Source organism: Lepisma saccharinum, chromosome 24 (assembly GCF_977018435.1).
Source record: "Lepisma saccharinum chromosome 24, izLepSacc3.1, whole genome shotgun sequence".
Lineage (NCBI taxonomy): Eukaryota > Metazoa > Arthropoda > Insecta > Zygentoma > Lepismatidae > Lepisma > Lepisma saccharinum.
The window spans coordinates 23,668,404-23,686,648 of record NC_139252.1 but is presented as its reverse complement, the minus strand read 5'-3'; the positions used below and the strand labels follow the sequence as shown (position 1 = coordinate 23,686,648).

At 36.6% G+C, this 18,245-nt stretch overlaps 1 protein-coding gene across 4 annotated transcripts in view; it reads left to right on the top strand.

Moving 5' to 3' along the window:
* The window catches only part of LOC145977968 (uncharacterized), a 138,875-nt gene that overhangs the window by 101,473 nt on the left and 19,157 nt on the right, over positions 1-18,245 (top strand). The window contains exon 11 of one of the 4 annotated variants that reach the window (XM_083110316.1): positions 540-971. The exons of the other annotated variants lie outside the window; for them this stretch is intronic. Coding sequence (XP_082966442.1) covers positions 540-561 — 22 coding nt within the window. The 3' untranslated portion in view covers positions 562-971. Of the gene's footprint in view, positions 1-539; positions 972-18,245 lie in introns of those variants that run through there. 4 annotated transcript variants of the gene reach the window in all.

Below are 18,245 nucleotides of genomic sequence, written 5' to 3'. Positions count from 1 at the left end.
GAGGGTTTCCAATGAGTAGTAACTAATTTTGAAAGGTTTGTTCCCTTTCAAAGTTTTCACTGCATTATTCCTTTCTCCTTATGCAAATGACTGCTTCTGTACCAATGTAAAATCTTTAAGGATATTTATAATTCACTGTTTTTCACTAATTTTATTGCATATTTATTTTTGCACAATGAAATCAGCACTGTGCTTGTACAATTGACATTGAAATTAATTGCAAAAATATTGGTGGATACATTGGAATCAGTAAATTCCGTACTCCGTCACATTACCAGTTGAGAAGGGTTAAAATAAATTATTTAGATGATGTTGACAGCAACACTGTCTCCTGTTGGAACAGCATTTTAAATATATATGGTTTATATTCTTGTCTGCATGCATGAGGTAACATTTTAACATTATATATATATATCCCCCCATGGATATGCATTAACAAAGCAAGCACATGTGATGATGTCTTGGCTACTTTAATTATGTTTGGGCAAAGTAGCTCTGTTCTGTATATCCTTGACTGGTGAGGGCACCTTTTTTTCCAGGGTTCTTTCAGTGCAGACTTAGCAAGAGGATTCATATTTGAGTCACCCTATGGTCATCTCAGTGGCATTGATGAGGATCTTTTGAAGGTACTGCCTCCATCCAAACCCACCGAATTTTGAAAAGAATCACAGATTTTCCACAAGAAGCTTCTTTCTTTTGTTCCTGCTCATGTTCAATTCAAATGTAGAAACGATATATTCCTGTGATTGTGTTTGTTTTGTGATGTAGTGCAATGAAATGGACTAAAACACTAAACGTTTTGATAATGCATAACTTTTCCAAGGTGCCAACATTATTTACACAACCATTTTTTGTATACATATCCAATTACACTTATTGCATATTATTCTTTCACACAATGTTTTGAATAGATCAACAATTCATCATGTGTTGTTACATTTGAACAAGGATTTAGAGGTATCTTTTGTTTTGTTTATTTTCATAAATATTCCCTTGAAAATAAATTAAAATGTCTGGTTTAACATTGTAAAGTAAAAGGGAACAAGATGTACTTTTTTTAAAAAAGATTTTCATTTATTTGTTGATTGCAAAACATGTGCACAAGAAATAGACTTAACAGAGAAATGAAATTGCAGTTAAGGTGGAAAAATGTACATAAACTTGGCAAGTAACTAGCTTACTGTTGTGAACAGCGAAGCCATAGGTCCTAGGCTTGAATCATGGGTAAGGAATGCATGTGTCTGTATGCTTGTTCCCTCATCATTCAGCATCTTCATCTCAGTTAATATAGAGTAGTAGAAAAGTGCCATAAACTAACCAAAATACAATTATTGTTGTGCAACCATTTTTTTTAATTGAACGTAAGAAAAATGAAACCTGGATTTTCACACTTCTGGTTACTACACTTAACCACTACATCACAAGTCTCCCTGATGGTGCAGTGGTAGCATTTTCATCTTGTAATCAAGGGATCCCGGGTTTGATACCCGGTGGAGGCACACAGTAGTTCGGATTCCACTTTAAACTGTAGGTCCAGGCCCAATTAGCCTTACTGTGCACAAAGTTGACTTAAAGCAACAATTCAATTCACTACACCACAGCATCACACACACTGCTATGTCTATGACTCAATAGTGTACATCTTTGCTCTGCTGATTCAAGTAATATAGGTTGTATTCAGAACTCCGAATGTAATCACTTCATATTTTCTTCAGTCTATCCTTCACTTGTAATTTTCATAATCATATCTTGCTCCTTGTGCAAGTAGGGCAGAAAATATCAAAATTGAAAACAGGTAACACTCATTGGACAAAAATGGAATGTTTGAAAGATGGAGTCTGAATTTAGTATAGCCAGCTAAAGAAAGTTCATGAAGATCAGGTGTTCTGACTGAGTGAGTGTAGGGCTGTCCGATATTGATATCGAGTCTATAAATCAAATATAAAAAAATATCAAAGTCAATAGCAGTAATATATTTTTTTGACAATACCAATAACATTGATTTTTCTTGTATGTACCCATTGCTTGCATTGTAGTATATTTCTTTCGTAGTCTATGGTTGTTACAAGCATAAGAACACAGTTTTTTGTTATGGCGTTTCAGGAGAACACACGCTTCCTTCATCAGACATTTATTTTTAGTTTGATTACAACAATGGTTATTGTTGTAATGAAGCAACTTAACTGTGAAACAAGCAGTCTGTATTTTTTATTTTTTTCCTAAGAGCATAAACAGGAAAACTATGTTCAAGTAATAAGGATATCATGAATGAAAAAGAAAAACTTTTCAATATAGTGAAAGAAAATGGCTTTAACACTAACAGAATGAACCAAATAAAAAAACAAGTTACAAGAAAACTAAAGGATAAAAGAAAAGCAGGCAAAGATGAGAAATCTGTTGCAAAGAAATTAGTTTGCAGTCCATTCCACATCGGATTCTCACATAAGATTGCAAACATTTTTATAAGATTTAATTTCAGAAATGTTTTTAGATCAACAATGAATATTAAAAAGATAAGGGTTTTTAAAAAGAGTGGTGGGAAACATAGATTTGAATGTCTGAGAAGCTTCATTCATTGCAGAAGAACATTGGAAGAAAATAAGTAATGAAAATGGCAACATAGACCCACTATGGGGGTTTCTTTTTCACAAGTGAGGTAGGCCACCATCTTTAAAATGTAACATAACAGAAGACATCAATAATCTCTGTAGAAGAGATGGTGATTTTTAATTGCCTGGTGATATTTGTGATTTATAATTTTAAAATGTGATAAAAATTTTCATCTAAAATAACAATAAAAACAGACTGCTTATTTCATAGTTAAGTTGCTATTTTATAACAATGTAACATTGTCAAAATCCATTGTATAACTGTTTTTTTTTTTTGTTTGTTTTTGTTAAAAGAACAATGCAGCATCTTCAACAAAAAGGACAGAAAGTGGTTTTCACTTATATTCGTGCGCATAGTAATCAAAGTAAATACCATGACATAGTAGATGCAAATGCAAAAAAAGCGAGAACCCAGGACTATGTAACACCTCTTCGATTATCTTATACTGATCTCTTACCCAGAGTAAAATATAAGTTACAAAAACAGTGTGAGGAGTGGTGCAAAATAGACTACAAAATACCACATCCTATACTTACAACATGCACAGGTTCCATTTCCGATATCCTCATCTACATGAATATCTGAACCTTGCACTGCAGTTATTTGGATTCTTTATAGTTTCGCTAGAAAACATAGGTTTACAATCTAAACAGCCATCATGACCGCACGACAATTTAAATTAATAAGACCTCGCAAAACCGTTATACCATAAGAACAGATTGGACTACAACACTCAATTAGTCATTAGTGTTTCGAAGAAAGTGAATGATATTCAACAACAGTTCGGAACATATATAATAGCAATAGTACCTGAAGTCAGCAACTTTGGCTAGAAATCGCAAATGCGGTGTGAGCCAAAAATAATGAAGAAGAAGAGGAATGTGTCTTTAATGAAACTAAATATACATGTCTGATGAAGGGAGTGTGTTTTCTCCTGAAACGTCACAACAAAAAAACTTTGTTTTTATGCTTGTAACAACTGTTGTCTGTAATGGAGATAACATTGATATGGGGGGAACTAATAATAAGTGAGATTTAATGATGATGTTACAGTCTTCATGTACAAGTTAAGTTGAGCGCAAAGTTATTTATAAGAGCAAGTGTCAAGGGGACACAACTTAAGATGTGAAAAATGAGAGATACTGTCCCTGGAAAGTTAATACATGGGACAACCAAAAAGAGTTTATGTAGTAAGTCTTGAAGTTTTCCTGGCGATGAATGATGAAAAGATTCTCTCGGGCTATCGACCAGGTGAGTTGTGGAAATGATTCCAATCTTTCGAGTGCTAACATCACTTTTACCCTGAAGATGAGAGTGACGTTAGCTCTCGAAAGTTTGGAATATTTTCCACAACTCATCTAGTTGATAAACTGACAGAATCTTTTCAAAAAGAGTTGTTCTCACCCAAGTGTAGGGATGGAATAGGGACAAGACGAGACTTGGCAGTATCGTGGCCTTGTCTTGAGTTGTAAATGTCTGTCACATTTTCGGTCTTGTCTCTATTTATAAACACCTCTGGGTTGATCTTGAAGGGCAAGTATCGGTCTCCTCTCAAATAATCTGTTCTAAACAACTACTTTTTTATTGCAAAATGTGCAATAAACGAACATAAGCTTGAAGTTGTCACTATGGATTGACTTTGTATTTATTATAAACAAGTTACATGACTTAAATACAAATAACACTACAACATGGAATTTGTCCTTTAGATGAAAATGTTGTTTCTAATGTATTTGTGCATGAAACTGCAATTTGTTTCCATATATCATGTGTCATTTAGCCAAAAACACTCCGTAAGAGACATATGGTACAATAGCCAGGACATATGGTACAGTAGCAGGAACAGTGTTTCTCCTGTGTTACAAAGAATCAATACTGTAAATTGTACATTGGCATGACATGATAAGATGTATGCAGCAAGGTTACACAAAATACTGTTGCTTCCTCTGTGAGTGTGACAGTCGGGGCAGAACTAATCATTATGTCCATAAATACTGGCTACCACAACAGGCATACATTCCTGGCACGAGAACCACTTGTGACCCCCCACCCAAAAAAAAATTATGTTTCTGCCCCCATTACACATCAATCTTGGATGTTCGTCAAAGCACTAGACTGAGAAGGCCAAATTTTCTGTTACCTCAGGATGAAATTCCCACACTTAAGTAAGGCAAAGGTTACGGAAGGTGTTGACCTACAAATGAGAGCCGTTTTTCATGATGGCACGTTTGATTCTACACTTTCTGGTCTAGAAATGGCAGAGTACCCGGCATACAAGTCGGTGCAGTCGGTGCATTCTGGTTTTCTCGGTAAGGTCGAAGCACACAATTATGAAGCCATTGTTCGTGACATGGTCCCTCAAATTACACTTTCTGGACTCTCTTGGCTTTTTCCCCACAAGTTACCAACCCTAATGGGGGGGAGCTGAATGTTACAGTTTCCTCCCTTTGACCCAGTATTTCTTAAAAAAAAAAATAACATCAAATGCTGGAAAATATTGCAAATATAGGAAGGACTGATGACAAAAAAAGGAAAGCAACCTCGCTTTGCAACCATAACCCTCCTATAAAAATCCAGTGCATCAGCTAATCTTATTCCTATTCCTGTTCCATACTGATGACTAGAATGTACACTTAGAGAATTTACGTAATGCATATTTTTCTGTTCGAAGCTTGTAATTATTCACGGTATGAACAGTAACAGTAGTGAGTATATTGTAACAGTCTCATTCAACAGAAAAACCTTTGTTCCAGTGGCATATTTTTATTTGATTCCACTTTGAATATAATACCTTTCTTTAGCCCATATCGTCCAGACGGTAGATATTTCCACCTCCACGAGTATACCCTTTGACGATGGATGGTCGGTATTTCGACCAGGCAGCAATAAATGTGCCATTTCTTGAAAACTACACATGGTATTTCAGTTCTGTCTTCTTTTCATTTTGAATATACATACGAAGGTATGACATACTCGAATTACAAAGAAAACAATATATCCACTGTTGCGGTATAAAAAATGCCTTCTTTTCCCTTTGTTTGCCTTCGTTACCTCTATATTATTATGGAATACATTTATAAAAGTGGCTACAATGTATAAACTTCTGCATCTTTTTGAAAAATTTAAATTCTGCAAGCAAGAATGGGAAAAGTGCAACATTTTAAGCTACGTCCAACAATTAAGGATTCATGGGGTCATGCAATGGCTCAATTGTTGAATATTGCCCCAACAACATGTTAGCACACAGCAGTAATTAACGTGCCATTTCTTGAAAACTATACACTTTATTCAGTTCTGTCTTTTTTGTTCATTAGTTTGTCCCAAGGTATTATGTACTCAAATTACAAAACAATACATCAATAGTTACTATTATTAACAAGTGCAGTTTTAAAAAGCCCTTTATGCACATAGTGGTTTGGATTCCACTTTAAACTGTAGGTCCAGTCCCGATTGTCCTTACTCTGCATAAAGTGCACTTAAAACACCAAATCAACCAACCAACCAAAAATACATTTGTTTCCCTTTTGCTACTATGGGATAAATTGAAGATAAAATGCTGTAACTTTTCAACCACTGCATCTTGTTTAACAATTTAAATTCTAAATGTAAGAACGAGTAAAATGCAATATTTTAAATGACACCCGACAAGGTTCAGGTGGGAAGCTGGAGCAATGGCACAAAGTTAGAAATTTTCTGTAATTATGTAAAATTTCAGGTTTTTTTTCCCAAAGTTGCGGCACTTGCGTTACATATCCTCATAGAGTGGTATTTTGTTGTGCTTCCCTCCAAATTTAGTCCATCCAACATCCATAGTGCGGACACTAGAAACGACAGTGTCCCAAAGCCAGCAGTTATTATTTTTTTACCCTAGAAGTATGTCTGATTTCAACAAAAATTTGCATGGTTGTAGGAATGTACCACCACTACATACTACATTTTTTCATTCACTTTGGTCTATTGAGGGGCTACAGTGGCATTTTTATTCTTCCTTTAACACTAATAATTGTGAGGTACAATGTATAAATTTTACCTCCGCTAAAAGCCCTGTCTTTTAGAAAGAAAGCAAAACTAATTTCATATCTATTACAATTAGATCTCGAGTTACATTTATTTTTGTACAAGTTTGGAAAAGCACGCTTGAAAGGCAATGACTTCAAGAATACATGTGTGTGAGGCTCTGGACGATACAGGTTAAATATGCCACTATTCTGTCAAAATTCTTACTTTATGTAATAGCCTTTTTCCACATCTCATTAATGTAACTTAGTTTTCTTATTTCTTTCCTAAGGAATGAACCATCTCATGACTGTCATTCTGTCAATGTGAATTGTTGGCGCTTGTGACATTTTCATGCACTATGTATCTTATGCTAAAATACATGATCTTGGTTCACGAAAAGACTACAATTGAAACTGTGATACATTATACCTATCATTATCGTGAATTTAAGTGCCATACAGGTGCATTTTCTTAAAAAAAAAATTTATGATGTTGCTGCAATATATTTATTTTACACATTAAAGTACTAAGAAACGAGAATAAAATAACCTCTCTTGAATTGAAATTCATAGTGATATAGCCTTCCTGATGGCATAGTGGTAACATCATTCCCTTGTAATCAAGTGGTCCCAGGTTCAATTCCCTGTGGAGGCTAATAGTGGTTCGGGTCCCACTTTAAACTGTAGGTCCAGTCCCAATTAGCCTATCTGTGCATAAAGTGGACTTAAAACAAAACTCAAGAAACTCAAACATAGTGACATACTGCCAGTAAGTGACATTCTCACAAATATCTTAAAGGTTTTTTTTTACTCGTATATGTATTCTCACCTTACCAGGTATCAAACTTTCATTTTTCTTACCAAAACTTGGAGGGCCTCTCCGATGGCGCAGTGGTAGAGTCTTCGCCTTGTATTCAAGGGGTCCCGAGTTCGATTCCCGGTGGAGGCTCATAGTGGTTCGGATCCCACTTTAAACTGTAGGTCCAGTCCCGATTAGCCTTACTGTGCATAAAGTGGACTTGAAAAACCAACTCAATCAACTCAAATCTTACCAAAACTTGGCAAAGGGAAAGGCTATGATTCCCACAATACTTATACTCCCTAGGTCAGGCTACATGGTATGGAGACATTCAGACTACATGATTGTGAGGTCATGGCCAAGATCGAACAGGGCCAGTTAATCCTGTATATTTCATTGTTTTGTTCTGATTGTCGTAACAAAATCCCATCAAACTCAGTATAATGCACATGCATACTTAAGACAAACCTGGATTGTAATACCGACAAATTGAGAATGATGTTATTGATGATCTTGATGGTATTGGCGAATTGTAGCAACTTGATATGGAATTTACTCTACCAGTCGATGGAAGTTCCCTGAAGAGATGTTCAGCCATGCAGTCTCGATAGGCATCCATAATTGTGTGGTTGTTGCAGGTGCAGTTGCTTATGCATGAATGGATTTTTGATCATATCTCAAATGTGTTCCACATGGTTCATGTCGGTAATCTAGGTAGCCAAATCATTCATGGGAATTGTCCAGAATAATCCTCAAACCAATTGCGAACAATTGTGCCATGGCGACATGCAATCCAGGAAATCCCATCGTTGTTAGGGTACATGAAGTCCATGGAGGGCTGCAAATGGTCACCAAACTGCTGAACATAATGATTCATGCCATGCAAACATGCCCTACACCATTATGGAATCACCACAAGCTTGCATAGTGCTTTTTTAACAATATGGGTCCATGACCTCATGGGGACTGCACCTATACTATCAGCGCATACCAAAGGGCTGACCAAGCTATGTTTTTCCAGTCATCTAAGGTGAAATCAATGTGTGCACGAGCCCAAGTGAGGCGCTGCTGAAAATTAAGAGTTGTTTAAAACCATTCTGTCTGCACCGAACTAAAATCCCATCACAATCGGAACACCCATTTTTTTTTATTTATAGAATTATATAGACAGCGATCGTTTGCAAAATTTTTAAAAAATGGCAGTTTTTTCTTCTCGCGATGATTAAAAATAGAAATCATACTCGGAAAAAAAAATTGGTTAGCATAGATTGACACAGAATTGAATAGACTAAATATTGATTTAACTCATTTTAACTTAACTGGTTAAATTTTAATTGGAGTTCAAATTAGAGTATCCAGAAGTGTACATGACTACACCACTGCAAACACTGATAATCTATTCATAAATTTCATCATATCATCACTCATTCCCCATCTTTACAAATTAGCCAAGTGTGGCACAAAAGAGCGAAGTAAAATAAAGCAAATCAATCAATCAATCAATCACATCCACTAATAGTATTGTTGTCTGAAATTTGACGACAATCCTATCCGTTTTAAATATGCATCAGTCTTCAGGCTTCCTAATTTTTGATCATGTTTGGGCTGTAATCTCTGAACGGAAAACTTCTAAATTGGCCATTCCATGCAACATAATGGGACATTCAGTTGCATAATTAACTATGCTTTATTCTGTGAAGTTAATTAATACAAACATAAATGATTGCTTTATTACTATGAAAAAGTTAAGTCACTTGTATGCCCTAAGAATAAAATGAAAGAAAATATATATGTTTGTGAAGTAGGAATAACTGATACATACATGTGATGGAATGAACTCCGTTAACCCATTTTTTAAAAGAAAAAGTATTTTCAGGGGATTTCCCCCCTTTCTCCCTCCATATATATGCCGAATGTGCATAAATTATATATCGTCTGAATCTGTGATTCATTATGCGTACAACGGTATATCTTTCATATCTCTAGGGCATTTAGTTTCTGAGCTGTAGTCATTTCAAGGTACCGCTGCATTTTGAAGCTTGAATCAGTGGCGTGCCGACCATTCCTTTTGGGGCTACAACTCAAGTTACATTGGTCATATGATAATAATGCAAATATTTTTGTGTTCCTTACATGTCAGCGATCATTTCCATGTGCATGTCAACACTGTCATGTACTTTTTTCTTGGGGGGGGGGGGGGAACCAAATTTTTTTGCCCGAAATTTTGGAATTTTAAGAGTTAGCCCCCTCCCCCTGCCACATATACGCCGAATTTGCATAAATTTCATATAGTCTGAATCTCTGGTTCATTCCGCGTACAACGGTATACGAGGGCCACTATTTATATTTTGAGCCTTGGCAACACTGATTGAAGTTAGGCGCGATTTGACATTTGCACGGAATTGTCTGGCATTATTGACCATAACGTACTTCAAATGTTTTGTCAATAGCTTGATTTGTGTTGTTTATGTTGCCTTGGAGATTGCGCGACAACAATAAAATGGAATTAACTCGTGAACATTTTCGTGTGATGATGTTTTACGATTTTCGACGTGGATTATCAAGACAAGAGTGAATCGACCAACTTACTTCCACATTTGGCGATGAAGCCCCATCCTTTGCCACTGTGAAACGCTGGTATAACGAATTTAATCATGGCCGCCATTGGATCACCGACGAGATTCGCGAAGGTCGTCCAAAATCAGTTGTTGTTCAAGAAAACATTGATGCTGTGCAAAACCTAATACTGCAAGATCGTCACGTGACATACTGTGAGATTGAGGCAACCATAGGCATTAGTTCCACCAGCATATATAAAATATTACATGATCATTTAGCTGTGAGAAAGGTATGTTCTCGTTGGATCCCACACAATTTGACAAAAACTCAAAAAGATGCTTGCGTCAATTGGTGCAAACAAATGCTCAATAAATATAATCGTGGTGCTTCAAAAGACGTATATAAGATTGTAACAGGTGACGAATCATGGATATATGCATATGAGCCGGAACGTAAACAGCTGTCGACTGTATGGGTGTTTCAAGATGAACCCAATCCAACAAAAGTTGTTCGCGTTCGAAGCACATCGAAACAAATGGTCGCCTGTTTTTTTGGGGGGGAAAACTGGTCATGTGACAACTGTGCCTTTAGAGGAACGTAGAACGGTCAACTCTGAATGGTACACAACAATTTGTTTGCCAGAGGTCTTTGGTCAAATACGGAAAACAAACAAAAGCCGTTGGATCATTCTTCATCAAGACAATGCCAGCTGTCACACATCTCGTCTAACAATCGACTTTATGAACAGTCAAAAAATCTAATTGATGGGTCATCCACCGTACAGTCCTGATTTGGCACCCAATGACGACTTCTTGTTCCCGAATGTCAAGAATAAATTGCGTGGACAACGATTTTCATCCGCGGAAGATGCCGTTGATGCGTTCAAAAACCATATTATGGAGGTGTCTCAAGAAGATTGGAAAAACTGCTTTGACAAATGGTTCGAACAAATGCAAAAGTGTATTGACCATAAAGGAGAATACTTCGAAAAACAATAAAGCAGTTATCAATGCCAAATTCCTGTTTTTTCATTGTTAGGCTCAAAATATAAATAGTGACCCTCGTATCACTCATCTCTCTAGGGCAATTAGTCTCCGATCTACACTCATTTAATTGAAACTCTGCATTTTGCTCAAAATCAGCTCGGGACCGTTAGGCTTACTTGTGAAAATGGCCTTGGGACTCAAGAGGTTAAGACTTGATACATTGTTGTACAGGGTGTCCTAAAAGTCACATAACCAAGATTTTAATTGTATGTAACTGTTATACAAAGAGCAATAGAGGCATGAAACTTACATTGGGTATTAACTTTGTCTATGTTGATATTTTTTAAATGTTAAACAAGAAAATCATGCTGTATATGGATGTTCAGTATGCGGAAAAAGTTACTAAATTGTAAAAAAAAGATTTTTGTATGATGTAAAAACAAACATGGATAAAATGCAGCCAAAAATGAAATGATAAAAGAACAATAAATTTTCACATTTTATGCATTACAGATGATATTGTGGGGATAATTATGGCATATTCATATAAAAAAAGGTATGTTTTTTCTCTATGAAATAAAAGAGTTGAAATTTATCGTACAGAATGATGTGTAGGTTAGGTTCTTGTTCAATAAATTTCAACTCTCTTTCTTTCATCTGGGATGCCCCCCCCCCCCCCCCATTGCTGAGTGGTTAGCACATCACAGTACGATGCCAGGGGTCCCAGGTTCGAATCCCTGCCTGGGCATGGATGTTTTTGAGTGCTTATTCATCAGTTTCGTCATATCATCACTCATCTCCATCTTCGCAAATTAGCCAAAAGTGGCACAAAAAGCGAGTAAAGCAAATCAATCAATCTTTCATCTGGGCATTGAGTGAATAACATAGCTACATGTAGGGACAATCATGTTTGACTTGCCATCCAACATCTGTAACTAATTACAATAATGTGATGGAAAGTCCTGTATGCAGATCGAAATTCATCCAGTTGTTCCATGGTAAAATATTCAGTGAAGTTTTCTTGTAGAACAATTAATAAAAAATAATAAAAATATACGTGTTTAGCTTACACGCACATATTTAAATGTAACCTGCAAAATTGAAACATTTGCTTTCTAAAACATAGACACAAAAATGTTTTAATATATTTTATATGCTCTGTCAGCTAGCAATGCAACTTTTCAATAACTCTTTATTTATTTCTAAAACAGACGTAAATGTTATAATTCCCAGGTGATGACTAAGTTTTACAGATTAAAAGATTTAATAATTGCATTCTTTCACAGAACATTTGTGTGTTAGAACACAATTGAAAATTGTTTTACTATGTTATAACTTCAACATTACTGCTACTATAAGACTACTTACAACATATGAGTCAATAGGTGTTAACTGAGGAAACATATGAGTCAATAGGTGTTAACTGAGGAAACATATGAGTCAATAGGTGTTAACTGAGGAAACAAAGGCAGTTTGTGCTTATCCATAGTTCACGATTCACGAATAGCACAGGAAAATGCTATCTCTGTGTTGGAATGGGACAATGAAAACTATTTACTTTTAAAATTCGCAGGAATAATCTTGGATGTTTATTCCACTGTTTACACGAGGACCATTCAATAAAAATTGAGAATGAATTTATTACATACCAAAAACATTAGGCAGGTTCCAGGTAAACATGGTCGTTTCAAAGTTGTCTCCTTTGAGAAGAATGCACTTGGTCCAAAAGGTTTGCCAATCTTGGAATATGTGCTGCAACTCTTTGTTTGACATAGTTGTCAGAACCAAGGTCCATCGAATCACAGTCTTCTCTGCCTGAGAATGTCCTTACATAACTGTTTTCTACAAACTCCCCGTGATTGCAGAATTCTGTGATGTCATTGCGGAAGCACTTGCCTTCCTTTTTCATGCTCTTTCATTTTGAAGGGCATTGGAGGCAGAAGTAGGGAATAATGTTTTCAATTAGTATACAGACCTGTATGTATGAAATTGTTAGTGGAGTGTTTGTATTCAATGACGTATGGTGTAAGAATATACATGTAACAAAGCTGGATTATCAACCCCCCCTCCCCTGAAAGATCAAAATACTTGATTACAGTATGATCATAAGGATTCGGTTGGAATGAATTAGGTTTATAATGACAGTGTCTGTGAAGGATGATGATGATAATAATAATAATTGCACAAAAATTATAATCAGGAACTTCTATTTCATCATCTGGAACTAGCAACCTTTTTGTTAATCTATAAATCTCCCATTTTACTATTTATTCTGACATCAATTTTCTTGGTGGAACACCCTTTTTGATAAAAAAAATAAAAACAACTAGTTTTCTTATCTAAAAATAAGCTAGATCATGAATGTGTTTTGTTTCATTTATATTTTTTGCACCATCTCTTTACTATACATATAGGTAAGGTATATTTAGGTATTTAGGTATATTTTGATCATTTTGGAAGTGATGTGATCAGCACCATGCCCCCCCCCCCAACCCCCATAACTATTTATTTGAGGCTTAGTGAACCCAAGAGGTGTATCATTAGTGGACAAAGCCAGAAAAATTCAGACCTCGGATGACCCACCAGGGAATCGAACTTGGGTCTCAAAGCAGTCGGATGAACTACCAACTTGGCCACAACTGCCACTATTCATGTAATAATAATCCATAATTAGTACAAGTATTACGTAGTCTCTACTGATTTCTATTTAGATATTTTTACATCAATTCTCGACCACTTTCGGTTAATTGCGATGACGAGTGATAATTGGATGAAATTGATGAAGGTACCATAGGAACTCATGGTACACTTAAGAAACTTCACAAAAACGCACCTTCTCCTCCAACTCTTGGCAGTATACCGCTATGCGAAGTGGATACAAGCAAAAACTTGGGGATTGTGTTCGATAGACACTTAAATTGGGAGCCACAAGTCGAATTTATTGTGAAAAACTGTATGGGGAAACTTAAATCTTTGTATCATTTAAAACATGCTCTGGACGCTAATGTTAAAGATCGTCTTATGCAATCACTCGTCCCATCCACATTAGACTATTGCGCTCCAGTGTACAGTAATATATCCCAGGGCCTAAACTATAAACTTCAAAAAATTCAGAACTGTTGTATACGTTTCATATTTAACCTAAACAGAAAGGAACATGTATCCCCCTATTTAAAGAAACTTTCTTGGCTAAACATTAACAATAGAAGAAAATACTTAACACTCACCTTGATGCACAAAATACTTAAGAGTGGCTCCCCAAAATACTTATCCGATAAGATCTGTTCTCGTAGAACATCAGCCGAACATAATATCCGCAACAAGCACAATCTAAAAATCCCCAAACATAAAACTGCCACATATAACAAGTCCATCATTGTTACATTGATCAGGGAATGGAACAAACTGCCTGCACCATTGACTAACATTATTTGCCATCAAAGTTTTAAGAAAAATCTGAAGAACTTACTATTGTCCCAACAACTTAATTAACCTTCATATGTTAACAATTGCACCTGCACTTATACATCATATAATGCATACCTAACCTCCCCCCCCCCCCCCCGCATACACATTGAACTACCGAAGACTTATTACTTATCTTTACTCAACAGTAATCTATTCAATGTATTGTTTTATCATTGTATAATCTTTATATTATCTTTATTGTATTATCATGATCATTATGTGTTTTTTTCTTTCTTTTTGTTTTTATTCATTTATTGTATCTCTGACAAGGGTTGGTTGTAAGAACGGCCCATGAGGCCGAAACACGCCTGCTTACATAAAGACCATTCTATTCTATTCTACACTGATAAATACCACCCATGACCGGACAGGGATTTAAACCGGGAACTTCGGTGGTGAGATCGATAGTCGACCACTTTACACATTCAGCTACAGAGCTGACTTTTCTTTAAATTATAATATTAGTAAATTAATTATGTACTAATAATAGCAACATAACTATTATTAGTAGATATTTTAATATTAATTACATGAATTTGTTATTATTACATATGATACAATTGACTAGCATGCGAGAACCCTTCTCAAAATATATTTCTAGATAAGTGCACATGTCCATACCGTGTCCCACAAATATAATGAATGATACAATGAGTCAAATATTCTGTTGTAACTATTGGAAAGTATTGACACCTCAATGTTGTTTATAAATTAATTTTGTCATAGCAAAGGTAAAGCTTTCATCCGTAGTGTTACAAGTTTACAATCCTCTCCCTTCGTGGAAAAGGGGCTGTTATGAACAAACTCTTAAAGCAAGGTGGGGGAAACTCTGCATAAAGCGAGGTGGGGGGAAACTCTGCATAGACCTTGGTCAGATCAGCCTCTGCTGTCTTTGACAGCTCCAGTTGATTCAAATCAGGTACCTTTGAGCTGATGATATTAAATGTGACATCTTTCAGTGCAATTTGGAAAATAAATAGTTTAATTTGCATGAAGTCCGCTTCGCAGGCATTAACCCTCAGTCATCCACGTCCTCATGGTAGCACAAATTATTTAATGTTAGTTTGAGAAGAGTGATCTCTTACTTTAGAGGAGGTTGAAGGGGCATGATCTCATATTTCAAACTTGGGGGAGAGGGGGACAATGACGATGATTGCCTTGCTCTTAGCTGCACTTAAAATTTCTCACATATTTCAAACATCTAATCGATTGTCACTTTTCTAAAAAAAAAATACTGTAAAGTTCAGATGCATCGTTGGAAGGGAGCACTGTTTGGAGGGTTAATTTATTCAACGCCCCTCGTTAGAAATGCATATGTACAGAAGGTTGTTCGCTTTATATCCGACCATTTTTGATGGGTACTCACCTTAAGATATAACATGCCGCCACCACCGATCATGTTCTATTGGACCCCCAGCATTGTGGACAATTGCCCGGCATCGCAGTTTCCATTGCAGCAAGCTCTGGCACAGGACAGGCATGGGAATTCTGTCCCACTCCTCCCTGCAAGCTTTCCATAGACCATCCAGGTTGCGTGGGCGGCAATGTTGAAGACGTCATTTCAACAGTCCAAATGCGCAAAAATCCATTGGACTGGCATCTGGGCTTTTCACAGGAATGTCTTCAAATGGAATGACACAAATTCCTAATTCCTCTGCCATTTCCTGATAAAAACGTAGTGATGTTCTGGCGGTATGACTCGAAGCCTTGTCCATATGGATCATCACCTGGATCTCGTCCATGCCATACAATTGTGGGATGTCTCTCCGATAGATAGGTGTCAGAATGGAGTCTTGGAAGTATCTGGCATTCACCTTCACGTTTTTGTCCACCTTGCTTATCATCAACTTACCCTCATATCCGAATCCCGTCACAACCATAAAGCCACAAGGGAAACTTTCCCTGCACTGACGAACAAAGTTGCTGTGCCCCTTGCCGTCAATGTCACGGTATGTGATTGCCCGAATGTGACCACCAGCAGTGAGATGGGCATATGATTCATCCATTGTGACAACTTTCTTCCATTTGGAACCCGCCAGGTACTTTTCATACAGTTTCCTGCAGTTCGTCTTACATTCGGCAATGTGACACGGTAGATGGTGATGTACACAGGCCTTCTGCACACACTTGCGAAATATTTTGTTCACAGTTGACTGTGCGAAGTGAAATCTGTGGACCATATCACGTTTAGTCGGGGGATTTTCTTGGCATGCCAATCGACGGATCCCCCTTCGCACTACAGGTGACACTTTGCTTGCAGCCCTTCTCCTGGTGGTTTTCATGGGTGAATGTTTCACAAGGAGAGCCTGTTGTGTGTAACGGGCCACAATAGCTTTCGCAGTAGTCACCCCGAGTGTTACCCATTCTCCCGACACTGTTTCACAATGCGTACGTATGAAAACGTAGCATGGAAAAGGGCCATTACGTAACCCTCCCAATACCGGTCGGGGCCATTTGATAACATTCACTACCAACACTCAGGCACCAAATTGAAAATGGTCGGATATAAAGCGAACAACCTCTGTATAAAATGTAATAATAATAAAAATTACACACACACGTGCACACACACACATATATATATAATCATCCATTATTATTTTAAATTGAAATTATACAAGTATCGGTATCAGCATCGGTATCGGTTCAAAGTGGTATCAGCTCAGCCCTATTATTTACACGAATTGTTGATGCAAATCAATGTTGAATTACACTACCACTTACTGGTAATTAGGCAAAATATGTATGTCCACTTTGAGCCTCCCTGATGGTGCAATTGTAGCATCGTCACCTTGTAATCAGTGGGTGCCAGTTTCGATACATGGTGGAGGCCCATAGTGATTTGGATCCCACTTTAAACTGTAGGTCCAGTCCCGATTAGCTTTACTGTGCACAAAGTGGACTTAAACACCAACACAATGTCCATTTATATTAGCTATTAAAAGGGATAAACAAAAATAATGAGAGAAAGTAACTCATAGAATTACAAACTTAGACTCTTGAAGCAAATGCACAAAAATTATTCTAAAAATAATTAAAACTTTGCACTTAAGGAAGGAACTAAAAAATGAATTCACAATTCACAAAATTTTCAATGTATTATTCAAAACAAATTGAAATTGTACATCTTATATGGGCTTAGAGAGGAACTATTTGTTCCAAAACTCTCAGTCAAAATCTTACTGACTTGCAGAAAAAATAAACCAAATGCATAAAACAATTCGAAGAAACTTACAAAATATTTTTAAAATGTTCAAATAATACGTTTCTCCTACTTTTATGAGATATACGTAAAAAAAGAGAGAGAGAGACTGATTGAAATAAAAAGAACCGAATGTTGCCACTTTTTAATATCATTATTTTGAAAACTGATATTCGTGTGGGTATTGCAATGGTTTCTGCTTACAAATAATTTGCATTCTGAACAACGTGCCGTTGTTTCAATCTTTCCATTTCCACCAAATTCATGGCTGGCATGCTAAGATTTAATGTAGCAAATGTTCCCGCGTGTGGTACTGAGTTCCTCCTAGGGGATCCAGTCACTTCAGAGGCATGTAAGCAACTGAAAGACTGCCAGAGAAAAGGTGTGAGTGCCTCTATGTTTTCGTGGGAATAGTGTAGGGAGGTTATGGCCTGACAAAATTTACACTTGCTGTTTTTTTTTATCCCTAATATTTCCCTAAGAAATTCTTAAACCAAGTGTACGGACCGGGGAGACAAAACATGTGCATACGGAATTATCGTTTTCAAAAGTTTGCAATGCTGCAGAGCAAAGCAGGAAAAGCAGGTAACTCCAGTTGTCCATTATGCAATACAGTTTCTCTC